The sequence below is a fragment of the Rana temporaria genome, chromosome 6 (assembly GCF_905171775.1).
Source record: "Rana temporaria chromosome 6, aRanTem1.1, whole genome shotgun sequence".
Lineage (NCBI taxonomy): Eukaryota > Metazoa > Chordata > Amphibia > Anura > Ranidae > Rana > Rana temporaria.
The window spans coordinates 169,073,098-169,094,948 of record NC_053494.1 but is presented as its reverse complement, the minus strand read 5'-3'; the positions used below and the strand labels follow the sequence as shown (position 1 = coordinate 169,094,948).

Below are 21,851 nucleotides of genomic sequence, written 5' to 3'. Positions count from 1 at the left end.
AGGCCATGTGTAGTCCAGTGATTATTACACTACTATGGTTACAAGGTAGTATTTAGGTTTGAAAAGACTTTTGGAACACACAGTGGAGTTTTATCTTTGTTATGGCTATTGATGAGTATATTTAACCACTTGTCTACCGGGGCCATTTTTTTACATTTTTTGCACACACGTTAAAAATCTGCTAGAAATTTCTTTAAACCCTTAAACATTTTATGTTTCCTGAAAGTAGAGAGCCCGGAGAATAAAATAATGCAAATACAATTTTTTTATGCCATACCGTATTTGCACAACTATTTTTCAAATGCTTATTGTCAGGAAAAAATATACACTAAAATAAAATCTCCTACAAACACGATAACATACCATATTTATGGTAAAGAAAATAAGGATGTGTTAAATGGATACCATTGGCAAATGGCAAATACAATTTTTTTTATGTCATACCGTATTTTCTTAAGTTGAACCTTTAATACCACTTTAACAAAATGCAAATATAATAGGTTTGTCAGGGTTTACATACTTCAACCACTTGCCGACTGCACTATAGCCAAATGATGGCTACAGCGCGGCCGGCTAGTTCTGGGAGACCATCATATGACGGCCACTCGTGATTGTGTCCGCTGCTCCTCTGGACACTGCTGATCACAGATTGAGGTAAAGAGCCAATCAGCGACTCTCTACATCTGTCATCAACTGTGATTGGACACAGCTGATCAGGTGGTAAACAGAAGCCAGTTATCAGCACTCCTTTCCTCAGGCTGACAGCGTGAGGAGAGGAGAAGAGAGCTGATAACCGGCTTGTGTAAAAGGGGCTTGACAATCGGGGTACTGAGTATCAGTGTCCTGATCATTAGTGCAGTCCCAACAGTGCCACCTATCGGTGTCCATCAGTGCACATCGGTGAAAGAAATTTTTATAACAAACTTAAAAATAATAGATATTTAGCAAAAATAATAACAGTGGTGATTAAGTACCACCAAAAGAAAGCTATGTATGTAAAAATGATAAAGGTTTAGCTTGGGTAAAGTGTTGCATGACACCACAATTGTCATTCAAAGTGTGACGGCGCTGAAATCTGAAAATCGGCCTGGGCAGGAAGGGGGTAAAAGTGGCCAGTAGACAAGTGGTTAATTCTTGTGCTGCATACTTCAATACAGCCATGCCTGGCAGCCGTTTAACACAGCTTCTGGGTGAAACTTGTGCCTCTTGTAATGTGCTGTACAATCTGTCAAGTGGTGAGCAGACTTTAGTGGATTAACTACTTGGGATCCGCTAGCCGTCAATTGACGGCTACAGTGCGGATCCCAAAATCCAAGTGGACGTCAATTGACGTCCGCCCCTTTGGGCGGTCCCCGCGCGCGCGCGCTCCAGAGCGCGCAGCGAGGAAAATCTGTGTTGGCCGTGTCCCTTGGACACAGCCATATACAGATCGCCGCAAACGGCCAATCAGAGTGGCCGTTTGCGATGCGATCTGTGCGGCCAATGAGCGATGATCTCATATGTAAACATATGAGATCATCTCTCATTGCCGTTTTACACAGAGACAGCAGTGCTGTCTCTGGAGAGGAGACCGATCTGTGTCTCTTGTACATAGAGACACAGATCGGTCACCCCCCCAGTCACCCCCCCTCCACCTACAGTTGGAACACTATATAGGAAACATATTTAACCCCTTCCTCACCCCTAGTGTTAACCCCTTCAATGCCAGTCACATTTATACTGTAATTAGTGCACATTTTTCTAGCACTGATCGCAGTATAAATGTGAATGGCGCCAAAAATGTGTCCGATGTGTCCACCATAACGTCGCAGTCCCAATAAAAATTGCAGATCGCCGCCATTTCTAGTAAAAAAATAAATAATAAAAAATAATAATTCTGTCCCCTATTTTGTAAGCGCTATAACTTTTGCGCAAACCAGTCGCTTATTGCGATTTTTTTTTTTTTACCAAAAAAATGTAGAAGAATACGTATCGGCCTAAACGGAGAAAAAAAATGTGTTGTTGTTGTTTTTTTTTTTTTTTTTTTTTAAATTGGGATATTTATTATAGCAAGAAGTAAAAAATATTGTATTTTTTTCAAAATTGTCGTACTTTTTTGTTTATAGCGCAAAAAATAAAAACCGCACAGGCGATAAAATACCACCAAAAGAAAGCTCTACTTGTGGGGAAAAAAGGACGTCGATTTTGTTTGGGAGCCACGTCGCACGACCGCGCAATTGTTAGTTAAAGCGACGCAGTGCCGAAAGCTGAAATTTCACCTGGGCAGGAGGGGGGTATATGTGCCCAGTAAGCAAGTGGTTAAAGGAGGGTTCTGCTGGAACTTTAGACCACACTTTTTTTTTTATAGGTTTATATTTGGAACTGTTCAGCAACTTTTATATGCATTACCTTGTAGAATGGCTATATTGAATTCCCATTCCCCTAACTGACTCTCCATTCAAAATGTTTGGATGCACCAATACACTGAGAAGATATAATAAATGCTGCATACATATAATGGTCAAATTTCAGAAGGACATGCGCAAATAAAATTGCTGGAAATACAAATCTTGTCTAATGTGCTTTTTAAGGTTGATTCAAACAACCCCTGCCGTTTGGTCTTCGTTCTGTGGTTTGGCGGGTCATGTGACCCGTTCACAAATAGCCGTAGCCATTGACATCTCTGTATGAAGAAGAATTCAAATTGCCATGGTCATGCAGCTCGCACTATGCCGCCTTCATTTCTTTTCTTGGATTTCAAGATGGGTTTTTCTGGTTAATGAAGATTGAACAGCCTATAAGAGCTCAATGATGACCCATTTGTGGCTGCTTCAACCTGACGACAAAGACAAAAGGTGGCATTACCCACATGATGCGCTGTCGCCATAGAAACTGAGAGAGCACTCGAGGAAAAGACTGGGAAGCTTGCAATGTTTTTCAGCCTCGGTGTCTCGTCCCCGTGAGCCATCACGGAAAATTACTGAGCTGCACTGAATCTGTCACAGTTTGTTTATGTCCTCTTATTAAGGATCTCTATTTACAGTCAGGCCTGCTTAAGTTGAAGCATATCGGAGAGGGAGGGAAATGCATGCATAGGAGTTCTATGCCACACAGGCTCTACACAAGATACAATTGCTGCACATTTTTCATTTATATTCTGAACAGTCGGACCTGCAGGGCTGGGGGAGGGATGGCGATCTTTCTGAGTCTTCAGAAATAATTATTATGTTGGCTGCACAATGAACCTTTTCTAGAGAAGATATTGGCTCGCAAGCAGTAAAGCTCGAGATTGCCCCTGGCGTACTTTGACGACAAAATAGGGGGGGGGGGTCTCTCTTACGTAAATGCAAACGCTAGAGGGGCTGTGCAATTTGTTTTCCATCAGCATTGTTATTTTGTTGCTCTTTGACATAATTGTTTTTCAGCAGCTAAAAAAAATGTCAAGTTAGGACAAAAGTCAATCATAAAACTTATACATAATTTCGCACAAATCCATACAAATATATACACAGTACCACACCATGTTTACATCCGCTAATGTACAATAAGAGTACATGCACAGTGATGGTGGATACGTTAAGGCTCAACTCCAGGATAAGCAAATTTTTCTTAATTTGAGTCATGTGAATTCCTGGTTATTGTTATTTTTGTGTTAATTCCGGATCTGTGCAGTAATACAGAGTGAAATTTTGCCTGTGTGCAGGAGCTTCCTGTAGTAAAGACCGGTCACTGTTGCTCTTTCCTTGTGCCAAGTGACTGGTCTTGTATGGAAGGACTTGGTCCCCTTTTCAGCTCTGCTCTCTGTACAGGCCATGTGTAGTAGGGCCTAAACAACTAATCGATTAATCGATTACAATTTTCATAATCGATTAATCAGCCAGTAACATAATGGGGTTAAAAAAAGAAAATTAGCCCTTTATAGTACAAAGAAGCAAATCGCTACTGTAAATATTACTTTCACTGTCCCACAGTAAAAAAATGAACCCCTTACAGTAGCGATTATTTGCTCTTTTTGTACTTATTTGTGTTTTTTTAACCCCATTATGTTACTAAACATCTCAGGCCTGGGTTCACACCTCTGTTTTTTGGTGCTTTTTGCAGAAAAACACTACAGTTCAGTCACATGTTTTCCTATGGGACACATTCACATCCATGATTTTTTTTCAGCTGCTGCGTATTTGGAAAGGGCAAGGAGTTTTTAACGCAAAACTGTGTTTTTTTTTTTTTTTTTTTTTTTATTACTATTTAATATACTTCAATGGAGAAGCTGCAGAAAAGCATGTAATGTGTTTTTGTGGCAATTTGTGTTTTGTAATCTGCCCAACAACAAATTGGCCCAAAAAAAGGCTATTATCCGAATAATCGATTAATCGAAACAATAATCAGCCAACTAATCGATTATGAAAATAATCGTTAGTTGCAGCCCTAATGTGTAGTCCAGTGATTATTACACTACTATGGTTACAAGGTAGTATTTAGGTTTGAAAAGACTTTTGGAACACACAGTGGAGTTTTATCTTTTTTATGGCTATTGATGAGTAGATTTAACCACTTGTCTACCGGGGCATTTTTTTACATTTTTTGCACACACGTTAAAAATCTGCTAGAAATTTCTTTAAACCCTTAAACATTTTATGTTTCCTGAAAGTAGAGAGTCCGGAGAATAAAATAATGCCAAATACAATTTTTTTATGTCATACCGTATTTGCACAACTATTTTTCAAATGCTTATTTTCAGGAAAAAATATACACTAAAATAAAATCTCCTACAAACACGATAACATACCATATTTATGGTAAAGAAAATGAGGATGTGTTAAATGGATACCAAACATGTCATGCCTTAAAATTGCCTCTGAAAAAATAAAATTAAAAAAGCTGGCATCCAAAATTCTTCATTGACAATGCTTTAAATGCCTTTACAGGTTAATCAGTTTAATCAACAATGAGTTATGGTCCTAGAAATTTTGCTCCCTCCTTTGACAGTTTGTGTTTAGGGATGAATTGGCGGTGTGTACTGGAGTAAAGGGGTGCTTTTAAATTGAAAAAATAAAATAAAATCTTTATTGCTTTCTCCCTTCACTGTACTGATGCAATATTTTTGGAGAATTTCCCAACCATTTAAGACAGCAGAGTAAAACAATTAACTCAAAACATGTAAAAACGCATGGCAACATTTTCAGAATAGATGGTTACTGCATGCATGCATGGTTTTCATACTCCTTGGGCCTTATAGTTCTGATTTCTTTGCAAAATTAAAATTCTTTATAGCTGTGCCTAATTTGCCATTCCTTTTATCTATTACTCCATGTCTCTTTTATGCTAAGAATTGTAGAAATTCACCTAAAAACTGTACCGTTAAACTAGTTTTACATTCTTTTGCAACAGGCGCCAGAAGGCCAGAGAAAGACAACAGAAGCTATTGGCTGAATTTGCTTCAAGGCAGAAAAGCTTCATGGAGACAGCAATGGATGTAGGTAAGTCCTGAGCAAGTCCTTTTCCACAGTTAACAGACACATGACATGGGATGTCTTACAAAGCAAAATACCAGTCTAGGAAGTATTGGATCAAAGCTGCTGCTTTCTCTTCTTACACAAAATGACTAAACTAAGCACTGTTAAATTCAGGCACCCACATCCAGAGGTGGTAACCATATCTTGAATTATTTTAACAACAACCCAGGGAACCGTTTTGTCACCATCCCTTCCTTTCAGTTGGTCATTAAAGCAGAACTAAAAACACTCAAACATTTTAATGAAAGGTTCACTTTTCATAGCATGTTGCACCCATATCCATGTTACTAAATGAGCAGCCCCTGAGTCCCCATTGGGATAGCAGGCTGAGGATTTTCTCTCTGCACCCGCTGTCACAATTAAAAATAAAAACACGGCTGTGAGGGGCTCTGCCATTAATTCACAGGGTTCTGTGAATGAGAGAACTACAACTACCGTCGGCCATTGAGGTGATGAGCACTCTAGGCAGGCCCGTCGCTACAAGGCAGGCAAACCAAGCAATTTCTTGCGGCCCCCCCAGCTGGCCTGGGGCCCCAAGCAGGGCCGTGCTTGCCACCCTTGCCGTGCTTCCTACAGCCGCCTGATCGCTCTATAGAGAGTCTGCAGCACTGCTGCCTCGAGTTGTCCCTTCCCCTTCTCTGTAGCGTAGCCGAGCTTCTCTTCCTTCCTCCTGTCAGTCTGGACTCCGGCCGGACTGACAGGAAGTGCACACTGAGTGCTCACTTCCTTTCAGTTCAGCCGGGAACAGGAAACGAAATCTCCTGTACTGCGTGGTACCCGGCCAGATTGCTTAATGTAGTTAATCTACAAACACGGAGGGAGCAAAATCACACGCAATATACCATATGTGCATGAAAATTTGACGCAAACAAGTAAAATGGAAAAATAAACATAGGCTTTGGTAAATTTTCCGTAAATCTGATGCTTTTTGAAAATGCACAGTCCCCTATTCAGTTGAATGCCACGTCCATCCATCATTTTACATAGCAATATACCACACTGTGCAGTCAGAATATACAGTGGATAGGCACTGTAATGAGTCTACATTACATAATATCTGTAATACCAGTTAGAGTTCTAAATTGTCAAATCATTATTTCAAAATTGTAATGACCTTAGAAAATGTCACTTTATTATTGATGCCGGCGTTTGTATCTACGCTGGAAAATATCGCTGTGAAATGTTACAGAAATGTGTTCATGCTCCTCCCAAGTCAAAGCTGTTTCTCTACAGAAACACACTCCGTTATTCAGCAGATTTGCTGCAGGGAACAAGATATGTGCCCATTTTTTAAAGGAGGTGACACAAATTTCTGAACACTTGTCATTTACGGAAACCAGTTAGAAAAATAAATTAGTTTTTACTGGTCTTTTGAGGATACTCATGCTGGGCCCTGGCAAGATATATTAGTGTGCTAATAGCTCTTTTGATGCTAGGGGAATATCTTGACATAAAATGTTTTGCAAAGGAAAATTGAGCCTGTGGGCATATTGTGTAACTGTAGTTAGCAGGGTAAGCCCCCTTCTAACAAGCCATGTGTCCTCCATGACGTCTGAGCACTTTACTGAATACAAATCAGTATCGGATGTAATTTATGTTTTCTTTCAGAAATCCGTATCTATTAAAGAGATCTGCTCAATTTCAAAGTGTAATTTTTTTTTTTAAACTCAATTTTCTACATATTGTCTTCTGAATCTATGTGTATGTGTAATATGTATAACACACACACACACACACATATTGAGTTGGCCCTTTGCAGCTATAACGGCTTCAGTTCTTCTGGGAAGGCTGTCCACAAGGTTTAGTAGTGCATCTATGGGAATGTTTGACCATTCTTCCAGAAGCGCATTTTTGAGGTCAGGCACTGATGTGGACGCAAAGGCCTTGCTTGCAGCCTCGGCTCCAATTCATCCCAACGGTATTCTATCAGGTTGAAGGACTCTGTGCAGGCCAGTCAAGTTCCTCCACCCCAAACTTACTCATCTTATGTCTTTAGGGACCTTGCTTTGTGCACTGGTGCGCAGTCATGTTGGAACAGGAAGGAGCCATCCCCAAACTGTTCCCACAAAGTTGAGAGCATGAAATTGTCCAAAATGTTTTGGTATGCTGACGCCTCAAGAGTTCTCTTCACTGGAACTAAGGGGGCCAAGCCCAACCCCTGAAAAAAAAAAAGAAAAACACACCATCATCCCCCCCCCCCCTCCACTAAATGATTTGGACCAGTGCACACAGCAAGGTCCATAAAAACATGAATGAGCGAGTTGGCGGTGGAGGAACTTAACTGGCCTGCACAGTCATGACCTTAACCCAATAGAACACCTTAGGAATGAATTAGAGCGGAGACTGCGAACCATGCCTTCTCATCCGACCTCACAAACATTCCCATAGACACACGCCTAAACCTTGTGGACAGCCTTCCCAGAAGAGTTGATGCTGTTATAGCCAAGATATAGCATGGGCCAACTTCATAGCCAGGATTTTTAATGAACCAAGTAGACCTTTTTCCCCATTGACAATAATACAGTATACAATGTGCCAAAAAATGCCTTTGCAGGCTTCTTGGCTACTATAGATTGCTCTGTTATATAATGCATTCAGTCAGTAAATATATCTAATGACTCTGGGGTAGATTCAGGTAGGGGCGCGCACTGATACGGCGGCGCAGTGTATCGTCTTTACGCTACGCCGCCGTAAATTACAGGAGCAAGCGCTGTATTCACGAAGCACTTGCTCCGTAATTTGCGGCGGCGTAGCGTAAAAGGGGCCGGCGTAAGCGCACGTAATTCAAATGATCCGGTAGGGGGCGTGGATCATTTAAATTAGGCGCGTTCCGGCGCTGAACGTACTGCGCATGCGCCGTCCTTAAAATTTCCCGACGTGCATTGCGGTAAATGATGTCGCAAGGACGTCATTGGTTTCGACGTGAACGTAAATGGCGTCCATCGCTATTCACGGACGACTTGCGCAAACGACGTAAAATTTTCAAATCGCGACGGGGGAACGATGTCCATACTTAACATTGGCTGCGCCTCCTAATAGCAGGAGCAGCCTTACGCCGAAAAAGCCTTAATGCAAACAACGTAAAAAACGAACGCCGGGCGCACGTACGTTTGTGAATCGGCGTATCTAGGAAATTGGCATATTCTACGCCGACAACAAGGGAAGCGCCCCTAGCGGCCAAAGTTATATTGCACACAATTCTACGCCGCCGCAATCAAGTTACGTCGGTGGAGGAAGCCTATTTTTTCAGCGTAACTGCCTTTGTGAATCGGCGTAACGCTACGCGGGCGCGGAATTCAAATTACGGCGGCGTATCTCCAGATAGGTACCTGAATCTACCCCTCTGTTAGCTGTGTTCTGTGAATGCTGAAAGGGACTTTGTTAGCCATGTTCTGAAAGGATAAGTCATGCACACTAAAATATTTACATATCCTGGATATGCAGTATAAGCAGTTTAAAAATAGCCTTCTGTATCAGTTGGCACTGAAGAAATTGAATATGAAAGTACACAATACAGGTATTTTTCTACAATCACAGATCTTGGCAGCCTGCCAGCCCTGTAATCTAAACACACAGCAGGTATTGGGGAAAAAAAGAACAATACTTGAATTTGATTTTATAGGCTCTACCAAAAGATTATTGAACACAATTGGGTAAAAGGCATCACATTTTATTGTATACAAATGTAATTAAAAACAGACCAAAGGTCATGCTACATTACACCATACATTATAAAACATCACAATCATCAATCCACATAGGGGAGTCATACAGAGCCCTTGCTTGTAAATGGTACCCCAATGCGTTTCAACGTAGTCAATCATCTTTAGGGGGTTATATGAATTGAACAGTTTCTACAAGAAAACAGAAAATGATAACAAGTACAGTGTGTTGAAATCAAATAACGGAAAAAGTTAGTGATGGACTCACAATATCCAAGAGTTTTCAAATTTCCTTTTATATAGCTTCACCCCGTCTCACACCCACATAGGGCAGGCCTATTTGGACACAAGGGATGCTTACATATGTTGCATACGGCTTTTGAAAGCAACCAATATAGAGCCATAACAATCAATATACGACTACAGAAAGCCAGGAATATCAATGCATGAAAAATTAGGGCATAAACACACCTTATAGAATCACCTATAGAGGATTCTGTATTATCCGGTACCTGAATGAAGCCAGATCTAAAAATAAAATAAAAAAATAACATGAGTATATGTAATCCATATATTTTCCCAAAGAATGGCAGTAGAAAAAAGGGGTAGCCAATAAAGGCCCAGATTGGCCCAACCATCGAAAATAAATGGCTATCAATGATCATATGTGGAGTTTTCATACAGGATACAGGAACACATCTCCTTCCCAGCCCTGCCTTCAGCTATTCCTGTGTATCTAAACTTCATAAAGGGAAAAGTTTTTTAGATCTGAATTCTAGGAAAGTAACTAAATACATATAAGGTAGATGTTTTATCTTCCAAAGGATTTGCATCGTCCATGTCCTGAGATTTTCATAGCTTCTAGGTGGATGAAGAAGTTTACATTAAAGCCCAACTCCGGCCAAGTAAAAAAATAGTCCTTGCAATGAGGCTGTGCTCGCACAGGAGGAGGTAGCAGCTGGTTTTGTCTAGGAAAGAGGAGAAACCGTTTACTTGACTAATCATCTGCTTCCCTGGCAGATGGCACTTTCTAATGCCATGATAGTGGATTGTCTCTCATTACCATCATTTCCAGTGCAGGGCTATGGGCCTTTCTTTAGTTTTGACTTCAGGATCCTAGAATGCTGGTTCGTAAGGGAAGATGAAGATGCAGGGAGGAGCAGAGGATAATTATTTTGCTCCCCTGGATCAAACAAGTAATTTAATTCTTCTAGTGTTGGCACAGCCCCACTGCAAGAGATCATTTTTTTTAGTTGCCTGGAGTTAGGCTTTAAGGCTCCATTCACACCTAGGCGACAATTTGCCCGACGCTCGATACGCTAGAGGGGCGAATTTCCATTGCTGTCTATGAGATGGTTTACTTTTAATGCCAAACGCCGAAACGCTGTACGCCTGCCGCCTGAAAACAAGTCCCTGACTCTTTTTTTTTTCAGGCGGCATTGGCGTTCAGCCATAGACAGCAATGGAAATGATTTGTTAAAAAAAAATAAAAAAGTTAAACGAATCGCGGCAAAATACGCCGCGTACGCGGCGTTAGTGTGAATGCAGCCTAAGGAATGCAGTGGAATCTTCTCTCCACCCCTAGCCAGCTGACTGGACAGTGAAAGAGCAGCAAAAAATTGATGAGGTCGTTCCACTCATTTTGCTTTCTCCACCATGTTCATTACCAAACCATTTGCATAAAGCACACCTGATTACTCCTAACACTTCCCCTCCTTATCCCAATCCTTATTCTATTTGTATAGGGGATTGCAAGAGCCCGATAACGCATAACAATCGGCTTCTTTAAATTGGTAGTAAACCGCTGCAAAGAAAAACTTTCCCCTGTAAGATAAATGCTTAATGTGCTAGTATGCATCGCATACTAGCACATTATGCAAGACTTGCCTCAAAACAAAGCCCTCCAGTGTCATGCTGTTACTGCTGACAGGGCTTCCATCTTTACCCGGTCTTACTTCCGGGTTTGCGGTATCCGGCTACATGAGTAGCCGGGGGCCCTTATGGCGTCATTCCCAAGCCATCGAGCTGGAGTTTGTTAGCAGCAGGAGCTCTAAAGCTCGGTTCACACTGCTGCAATGTGGAACATTGCGTGTGATTTGCACTGCTGTGCAGATCACATGCGATGTCTGTGCGATGCAAATGGAATCGGATTGCATAGGTGCTCACACCCATGAGATCCGATTCCTGTCCGAATTCACAGTTCGCACTGTGATCTGCGAACTGATTTGGGGGTGTCATTAACTTTGTATTGACATCTGCAGCAGTTCGCAAAGGGCACTATGGAGGGCGAGTGAAGTGCTGTGTGCTAAATGACATCAGCAGGTGGCAAGGTGACTTGTTGGTGAATCTTCGGTGTATGGTGACACCCGAAGGTGTGCTAGCAAATTACCTTATGGCTGCAAGGTAAGCAGCTTTCAATAAAACCAATGGAATCACTCGGGGGGTAGAGGGGATAACTCCTATCCGTCCTTCCAGTGGTGTGGTGCCTAGGGGGTTAAGGCTTTCTTCCAGGATTTAAAACAGTAATGCAGTGTATATCAGAAACATGCTAAATGCACACTTTGCAAACGTCACTTCCGGTGCTTACCTTGCAGCCGTAAGGTAATTTGCTTGCACACCTTCGGGTGTCGCCATACACCGAAAATTCACCAACAAGTCACCTTGCCACCTGCTTATGTCATTTAGCACCCAGCACTTCACTCGCTCTTTGCAATTTCTTTTGATTAAATTGCATCACCTCTTGGACTGAGTCGCAGTTGCATCATCCATCATTGGTGTGTATATCCGTTATGTTCAGTCATTCATGTTGATGGGAGCATAACACCATCCTGCGATTTCCTCTGCGACTGCATATATTATCTTTATGCTGCGATTCTATTTCTGCACCCAGCACTCTACTTGCACCTTGCACTTTCTTCACCTCTTGGACTGAGTCGCAATTTGCACCATTTACACTTTGTAACAATTGGACAATCTTGCGGTTCCATCCACCATTCATATGATTTGATTTTACTTACATTATACAGTCACCTATTTGTATGTATTTGCACTCTTATTCAGTTCACTGTTTTATTCATCCATCATTGTTATGTCCAGTCATTTATTTTGATTGGAGCATAACACCATCCTGCGATTTCCTCTGCGACTGCATATATTATTATGCACCGGAGTCGCCTTATCTGCACTGTTTGCAGATTCATTCAGAACACCTTTGGATGCACCTTTATCTTGGCATTTATAGCGATTTTTATCTTTCAGTCAGTCTATTTGCATATTTGCACATTCATTTATCAATTATACTATTCTGGTTATTTATACATTTTACCAATTACACCTTTCTATGCTATTGGAGCGCAACACCATCTCTTGATTTATTTTTCTTCCACTTTTTTTCGTTTAACCCTAAAGAGAACTGTTGAGATCAGGCAGGATAATCTCTCCCTCTTGCATTTCTACCAATGTTGTTCAAACATCCGGATAGCTAAAATAGCTGTTGTACAGTGCTTTTTTTTTTTTTTCAATTATTTAAAGTGATGGTGTTACTCAAGTTAAAATTAAAGCGGATGTGCCATGGGAACAAAATATTAAAAGTCAGCAGCTACAAATACTGCAGCTGCTGACTTTTAATATTAGGACACTTACCTGTCCTGGAGTCCAGCGCCGATCGCAGCAGAGCACGAGCGATCGCTCGTCACTCTGCTGCTCCCCCCGCCATCCACGCTCAGGGAACCAGGAAGTGAAGCGCTGCGGCTTCACTGCCCGGTTCCCTACGGCGCATGCGCGAGTCGCGCTGCGCCCGCCGATTGGCTCACACGCTGTGTGCTGGGAGCCGAGTGTTCCCAGCACACAACGGGCGACAGACGGGATGTGACGGAATGCCCGTCTTTCGCCCGTATCGTGTGGCCGGAAGTGGGTGCAAATACCTGTCTTTAGACAGGTGTCTGCACCCCCCTCCCCCCTGAAAGGTGTCAAATGTGACACCAGAGGGGGGGAGGGTTCCGATCAGCGGGACTCCACTTTAGGGTGGAGGACCGCTTTAAAACAAAATATGATTTACCAAAAAATATATGTGTAAAATGCAATATATTTTTTAAATAAACCTTGTCTTAGTCTTATTATAATCTTGCATATGCAAATCATCCCTCCAAATACCGATCATATGGAATTTTTCCTATCGGTCACACTGTACACAGTCAGTAACGATATGATTTCCTTTCTCGCTGTTCTGTATTCATTGTTTTTCCCACACAGCCTCCACCAACATGGAAAGTTATATTTATATTAAAAGAAGTGGGTGAAAAATTGCTAGCCACATGAGATATTGCTATATGAGGCTTAAAATATCCCAGAATTCATCTAAACATGGGTATCTTTTATCAGGGGTTAGAACTGCTATCAGGGCAAAATTCAAAACTAAGAAACCTGCGTCACAGAGCAGTCACCCTGGGGTGACAAAATGACTTCTCCATCTCTCCATGCAATTGACAGATTTAACTTTTCACCATTTATTTTTTTTCTTTCCTTTTGACAGGCTTGTTTTGGTACTGCTGCTGAGGTCAAAAATAGTCATTAACATCCATTTTCCATTTTTTTCCATCTTCAGCTCAATATAGCTTAAATAATGGTGGTGTTAAAGTGGAGTTCCACCCATAAATATAACATTACATCAGTAGTTTTAAAAAAGTCATTAGTCCTTTAAGAATTTTTTTTTTTTTAGATGCCTTCAAAGTGTTGTTGCTAGGCAGAATAGTTAATCTTCCCTCTTCCTGCACCGAGGTGCTTAAGCTTCCTAACCTACACCGCACAGACTCCTGGGAATGTAGTGGGTGTAACTTTCCAGGAGTCTGTGCACTCCCCAGTCTCGAAGAATCATGTGACTTGGACAGTACAGGTGCTAAAACCTGATCTGAAACCTATTACACTGCTTGTGCAGCACTGAGCATGTACGAGATCTGCAAAGCTGAAATCCAGGAAGTCATACAGTCTGGCTTCATGATGCCCACACTTAAGATGGCCCCAGTCAATTTCTATTTTATAAAGTGTCTAAATGCTGTAACAACCTAACAAAACGGACCTTGGTTTACAGACTAACTGTACTAGAATACATTAAGCTTGTGTATTACAGGGGTATTTATATTTAAAAAGTGAAATTGTGCCCGGAACTCCGCTTTAAATCTGAATTTAGCTGTACAGGTTCCTCTCCTGTGTTAAAATTTCTTATTCTGATTACACTGTACACTGTTGGCTTTTCACATTGTGTATTAGATGCTACAGCAAGTCGCAGTCGGCTTCAATTCCTAGCTGGAGGATAGCCAGCATCATCTAGCCCTCTACTCCCCCTGCCTTACTGATCCTGGCTCTCCCCTTTTGTTTATTGGATATCAGTCCTGACCATCATTGAGGCTCAGCATTATATGACAGGTTTACCTAGGACAGTCTGCTAGGAACTCACACTCCTCCAAACTGACATCCCCTCCAAAACATATTTGTATTTACCTAACTGCTCCTCAGAGACTTCAGGGGTGGCCCATCCATTAAGGGCTCATGGGCACTGCACCCTGTCCATCGCTGCCTCCCCATCCATGCATGTGGCTCCTTTTCAAGACATCGGCGCATGGATTCCAATGCAGAGGTGCTGTTTTTTTCTTTTTCGAAGCACCGATTAGAGCAAGAGGCTCTAATAGGCTTCAATATAGGGTGGGCTCGGGTTGCAGATAGTGCGCTCCGAGTCCACCCAGGTGTGTTACAACAACAAATCAATATTTGCTGTTGTAACTCTGATCCTCCTCCCGGCCAATCAGGAAGCGGATTTTGAAACCGGTCACCCGATTGACAAAAAGGACAGGCCATCCTATTGGACCCCTAGGAGGAGGAGGAGGGGAGGATCTGCAAGCCGCTTTGGACGATAGGATTCAGAGCCGAGACGCTGCACCACGCTGCCTGCCACCCACCACGATGGGGTAAGTGCCGGACCAACCGGCCCCAAAAAAAACTCCACTGGACTTCACACTACTTAAGTCAAGGCTGCAAGGGCTCTTGAGGAGTACTGATATGCTATGTGAAGTACCTTGCCAGCCCCTCCCACCAGCTCCTATTGGTCTGCAATTCATATGGAAGCACAAAGACCCAATGATATGACTGGGTCTGTAGTGAGTTATGTAATAAATATGCAAAGTTTTTGTAAGAAAATGTATTATTAGCATGTTGACAAAGTTTGAGGGGGTAAAACGGAAGCAGATTAAACGCCCGCTTTAAAGTGAGAACTAGATTCCGTGACAAGTCTGTAAATTACAATTCTGCTTGTCTTTGTTTTTCTGAATATATTGTTTGAGGATTACTATTTAGAACTTCCAAAGTTGTGTGGGCCTGCAGCAGAATATTGGGGAAAAAAAGAAAGATATACAGAGAGAAGTATAGAAGCTATCGCTGACCACCTTCCGAAAATGCTAGTTGCCTGACCGTTCTAGCTTCAGTACTTTGGGACACTGACATGGAGCATGCAAGCGGATGAAGAAAGTCAATTATTCTGACTTGTTCCAAGACAGTGACTTGGAAAATACGAAAGCCACTGGTTTTCCATAACAGCCAGGAAACTAATATTAACAGAACGTCAAGTCTGTTAACACTTCCACACTTTCTGGCTACAGGTTTCCTTTAAGCCTCTGTTCACATCTAGGCATCCCGGATCGTGGGCAGAATTGCAAATAGCGGGACGCCCGTGCGATCCCTGTCGCTTCCAATGGCATTATGCCGCCAAAAATACATTTTTGTACTTCTTTGGGGTGTCGGGCGTCCTGAGATTCTGTTTGTCACCCGCTGAATCGTGGTAAAATTGCACAATCACGGCAAAATCACGCCACGATCAGGGTTCCATTGGAAGTGACAGGGATCACACGGGTGTCCCGCGACTTGCCGTGATTTGGGATCGCAGAGATTCTGCCCTCAATCCCAGATGCCTAGATGTGAACGGAGCCTTAAGCCTTCCTTCAGTGATCTACAATATTTCCTGGCTGTTATGGCAGATAACCAAATCTGTTCTAAGCTGTGAGAATGTGAAGTCAAGAAACCTCGGCGTCAAGTCAAGAAGGAACCCTTAACCACTTCCATACAAGGCACTTACGCAGCTTCCCGCCCAAGCCAATTTTCAGCTTTCAGCGCTGTCGCCCTTTGAATGGCAATTGCGCGGTCATGCTACACTGTACCCAAACAAAACTGGCGTCCTTTTTTCCCCACAAATAGAGCTTTCTTTTGGTGGTATTTGATCACCTCTGCGATTTTTTTTTTTTTTTTTTTTTTTGCGCAACAACTAAAAAAAGACTGAAAATTTGGAAAAAAAATTACGTTTTTAATTTTTTCTGTTAATTTTTTTGTAAATAAGTTTTCTCTTTCAATTACGGGCACTGATATGGCGGCACTAATGGGCACCGATGAGATGGCACTGATGGACATCGATGAGGTAGTACTGACGGGCACAGATGAGGTGGCACTGATTGGCGGCACTGGTATGCGGCACACATAGGCGGCACTCATGGGCGGCACTGATGGGCACTTATGGGTGGCACTTATGGGTGGCACTGATGGATACTTATGGGTGGCACAGATGGGCATTGATAGGTGGGCACTGGGCATGGATGGGCACTGTGGGGTGGCACTGATGGACACTGTGGGGTGGCACTGATGGACACTGGGGTGGCACTGATGGACACTGTGGGGCAGCACTGATTTTGCCAGGTTGCCAGTCAGTGCCCATTTGTGGGCACTGATTGGCATATTTTTTCTTTTTTTGAATGCTTTTTTCACGGCTGATCACGTGGTAAAGAGTCTCCGCCGGAGGCTCTTTACCGAGATCGGAGATGCAGGGTGTCAGACTGACACCCCGCATTACTGATCGCCGCGCTGCGCGCCCCCACGGGCGCGCGGCATGAAATCCTGCAGGACGTTCTGGAACGTCCTGTCAGGATTTCATAACCACTTCCCGGACGGAAATCGGCTATAGGCCGGGCGGGAAGTGGTTAAAGTGGTTGTAAATCTCAGACATGAAATATGAACAAAGGATATCCCTCTATAGTGTTTTGTCTCAATCGAGAGCTTGAAGTGTCACTTCTGTCTGCTGCCTCTTTCCTCTGTCAGCATTACCTACTTCTGACAAGTTTTCTCGACACCAAGAGAGAAGAACTGATGGCAGGGATCTCCAGCTGGGTGGTCGCTTCAGCTCTGTTCATGTGTGCTGTGTGAAGTGGGGTGTTTCTTTCCTCCAATCAGCTCTCAGAGCGCTGCACAGTGTAACTGCCGTTTTCTGCCCCCTTTATCCTGAACTCTCCAAATTCTGCAGTTTTGTAAAGAGAACACAGTAGATAAACAGGTACAACTTATGTGGAAGAATTTGTTTCATCTCCGTTTATCACCTTAGGCCAGTCACGTCACTGTATGTGCAAGTGTCCATACACCGAGTAAATTTTGACCAGTTTCTCATAATCCACCCGAATTCCAATCCTAGGGTGGCCCTGTTGGCACCACTCCACGCGGTATCTTTTGATTCAACAATCGAGTCAAATGCAGACACTGGGTATTCTGGCAAAATACAGAAGTCATCAGATCTGTCAGAAGGGGATCTGTCAAATTTGTCATTCACCCCGCAGGGTGTATGGACCACCTTTGGTCTGTGTAGAATGTGATCACACAGCTGGGACACAGCGGAGTAGATGGAGTGATAAATGTGTACTGGCTGTAGCTAGACCCTAAAGTCAGACAGACGTCCGCTCAGAATATATTGTATTTGGTCACACTGGGGGATTTCAGTGACACATATAATGTGCAATAATCTCTGCCCCCCAAATCATCTGTAATTATAAACTAGACATAGCAACAATGGCCCGGATTCAGAAAGATGAGCGCATCTTTCTGCGGGCGTAACATATCTCTGATACGTTGCGCCATCGTAAATTTGGGCGCAAGTTCCGTATGCAGAAAGAACTTGCGCCCTTAGTTACGGCAGCGTAACGTATGTGTGGCGGCGTAAGCCCGCCTAATTCAAATGGGGATGTTGTGGGCGTGTATTATTTAAATTTCACTTGACCCCGCGTATTTGAAGTTTTTTGTGAACGGCGCATGCGGCGTTCGTGAAAGAATCCCAGTGCGCATGCTCGAAATTACGTCGCAAAGCCTCATTGGTATCAACGTGAACGTAACTTACGCAAAGCCCTATTCGCGAACGACTTGCGCAAACGATGTAATATTTTTAAAATTTGACGCGGGAACGACGGCCATACTTAACATAGGATACGCCGCATATACCCCTCATATAGCAGGGGTAACTTTACGCCGGAAAAAGCCTAACGCAAACGACGTAAAAAAAAAATGCACCGGGCGGACGTTGGTTTCTGAATCGGCGTATCTACCTAATTAGCATATTTTTCACGTAACTATACGGAAGCGCCACCTAGCGGCCAGCGTAAATATGCAGCCTAAGATACGACGGTGTAAGACACTTACACCAGTCGGATCTTGGGGAAATCTATGCGTAACTGATTCTCTGAATCAGGCGCATAGATACGACGACCCGCACTCAGAGATACGCCGTCGTATCTCCTATCTGAATCCGGGCCAATGTCTTTAAAACATTAACATAGTAAGATTTTATATATTTTTAGATTTTAAGTTTATACCTACCTTCTTCTTTTTTTTTTTTTTTTTCTTTACAGAATCGCCTGAAGGTGATGTTGCCATGGAAATAGCTGCATCAGAACAGCAGGTTTCTGAGCCATCATATGATTGTGTAATATGTGGGCAGAGTGGCCCATCTACAGAGGACCGTCCTATTGGCCTAGTGGTGTTGTTGCAAGCAACATCTGGTAAGTTTCCTGTTATATATACCCAGACATTACTTTGTAAAGGTAGCAGTGACATCATCACTGTGCTGTGCATAGCTTGTACAGGGGCTAAAGCTGCAAGAGGAGCCCAGCAGGTTCCACCCACTACAGGCCGCCTGCAGAAATCTGCAAGAGGGGCAAAGACGGGGCCACTCGTCTTTCACAAGGCGAGAGCGCAGCAATGACAGGTCTTTATTATAGGAACTTCATGCATGGAGGCAGCGTTTCACACTGGATTACTGCATATATCTGGAAGAAATACACAAAACGCACATCTCTTGTGTTTAGACAATATTTCATTATTCTTGTAATAAAAACTGGCCACTGCTGCTCTCTTTGGCCAAAATGTATTCTGCTACATAAAAATCCCAATAAGTGCATATTGACTGGTTTGCACAAAAGTTATCGCGTCTACAAACTATGGGATATTTTTATGCAATTTTTTTGTTTTTACTAGTAATGGCAGTGATCACGATTTTTAGTGGGACCGACACTTTTTTTTCTTTTTTGGGAACTAGTGACATTATTACGGAGATTAGTGGTAAGAATATGCTCTGTTCCTGTACTAATGACACTGGCTGGGAAGGGGTTAACGCCAGGGGCAATCAAAGGGTTAAGTGTGATCCTAGGGAATGCTTTCTAATTGTGGGGGGAGGCTCAGACTGGGTGAGAACAGATATGTGTTCCTGCTTAGCAGGAACATAAGATCTCCATTTTCTTCCTTGTCAGAACAGCTATCTGCCTTTTGTTTACATAGGCAGGTCGCCATTCTGCCTCTCCCGGGAACGATCACGGGTGGCCACCAGACATAGGGTCTGCTGAACCCGCTGATTGGCATCCCCTGATTTTGCACCTCCTGTGGCTATTGCATGGAATGACGTACAGGTACGTTATTTCGCAATAAAGCCGACCTGCCGCAGTAAATCTGCGGTAGTCAGTCGGCAACTGGTTAAAGTACAGGATGGGCCATTTATATGGATACACCTTAATAAAATGGGAATAGTTGGTGATATTAACTTCCTGTTTGTGGCACATTAGTATATGTAAGGGGGGAAACTTTTCATGATGGGTGGTGACCATTTTGAAGTCGGCCATTTTGAATCCAACTTTTATTTTTGGTGTATCCATATAAATGGCCCACCCTGTAGATGCCTTTAGAAAGCCAAAACTGTTTTTCAGAGGAAGGCAAATGGCAAAGAGTGACTGACAAGGCGGCAAGCCCACGCGCAAGCTTTGGCAATATGTGCTTAAACGAACTATAAGGAATCTTGGGAAACTGTCTAAAATGATAAATTGATATGTGGATTGATCGGACTATTTGACTTGCTGTGTTTCACAGGTACCCTAGACCAGGGCTCAAAATTTCAAGTCCTGAGCCACTAGCCAGGCCTCAAGAGTTACTCGCCACCAGTTGCCCCACCTAATTCATACACTGCCCTGCACCTAATTGCACCCGTAAACACGCCCTCGTAGATTATCTCATTGAATGACAATGTTTTATGCAGAATCAAGTTACAAAATTAAATATTACCAACAACAACTTTAACAAAATGGGACAGGGCACTGGGGGTAGACCAGAGGGACAGGCCACTGGGGGCAGACCAGAGGGACAGGGCACTAGAACTGGGTCTCTTCCCCATTCTCTTGCTGTCTCCTCTGCAACTCCCATCCATCCTCTCTCTCTCTCTTTCTCCCATTCATCTTATTAGGAGCCCCTGTGTGCGGCTCCACGCTTGCATGTCCCCACTTCCCCCTTTTATTCAGGCTGGCAGAGAGGAGAGGAGCTGCAGCACAGCGGGAGGGAGTACAATCCAGCGCTGAGATCCACACAACTGCACAGCCATTGACACCATAGCACAGCGCACACTGACACCGCACAGCACACATTGAGACCAGTCTGTTCAAAGTGCTCAGGCTAAACTTGCATAGAGCACAAGGAGAAGAAAACTGCACAAACTGGAAGGCTGCCGCTCTCATGTCAGGGCAACTTTCAGTGAGCGCTGCACCGGAGTGGTAATTTTTGCAATCCTCCACCTCACTCATTACTTTCTGCTCTCCAGCTACATTGGTCGGGGCCCGGGGGAGGGGGGCAGGCTCAGAGAGGTCATACTGTTAGGTCCCATGGCTTAACCACTTCGTTACTGGCCCATAGTCAAATGACGTCCTGTTTTTAAAGATGGATATCTCAGTAACGGCAGCAGCTGCTGTCACAACTGAGGTATCCATCTTTAGTGCCGACGGTCCTGTACACGATAACGGCGGTCTCCGCGAGATCGCCGTTATCGGTGGCGGGAGAGGGCCCCCCCCCCTCCCGCCGCTGTCCCGCGCCCTCCGCCGCTTACCGGAGCCGTCGGTAGCGGCGGAGGGGATCGCGACCATCCGGCAGCTGAGCGGGGACGAGACTGAAGGAAAAATCTCCTTCGCCCGTCCCCCATAGCTCTGCTGGGCGGAAGTGACGTCAAAACGTCAGTCCCGCCCAGCCTCTTAAAGAGACATTTTTTTTTTTTTGTCATTTGAAAAAATGACATTTCCAAATTTTTTTTTTTTTTTTTGCATTTAAGCCCAAATATGAGATCTGAGGTCTTTTTGACCCCAGATCTCATATTTAAGAGGACCTGTCATGCTTTTTTCTATTACAAGGGATGTTTACATTCCTTGTAATAGGAATAAAAGTGATAATTTTTTTATTTTTTTTTATTTCAGTGTTAAAAATTGTAAAATAATTAAAAATAAATGCGAAAAGCAAAAAAAAATGTTTTTAAAGCGCCCCGTCCCGACGAGCTCGCGCGTAGAAGCGAACGTATACGCGAGTAGCGCCGACATATGAA

At 43.3% G+C, this 21,851-nt stretch overlaps 1 protein-coding gene across 4 annotated transcripts in view; it reads left to right on the top strand.

Moving 5' to 3' along the window:
• UBR3 (ubiquitin protein ligase E3 component n-recognin 3) overlaps positions 1 to 21,851 on the top strand; it is a 266,744-nt gene that overhangs the window by 151,315 nt on the left and 93,578 nt on the right. For all 4 annotated transcript variants that reach the window (XM_040357780.1, XM_040357782.1, XM_040357781.1 and 1 more), the window contains 2 exons: positions 5,368 to 5,456; positions 18,856 to 19,005. In XM_040357780.1, the coding sequence (XP_040213714.1) occupies positions 5,368 to 5,456; positions 18,856 to 19,005 (239 nt within the window). The remainder of the gene's footprint in view (positions 1 to 5,367; positions 5,457 to 18,855; positions 19,006 to 21,851) is intronic.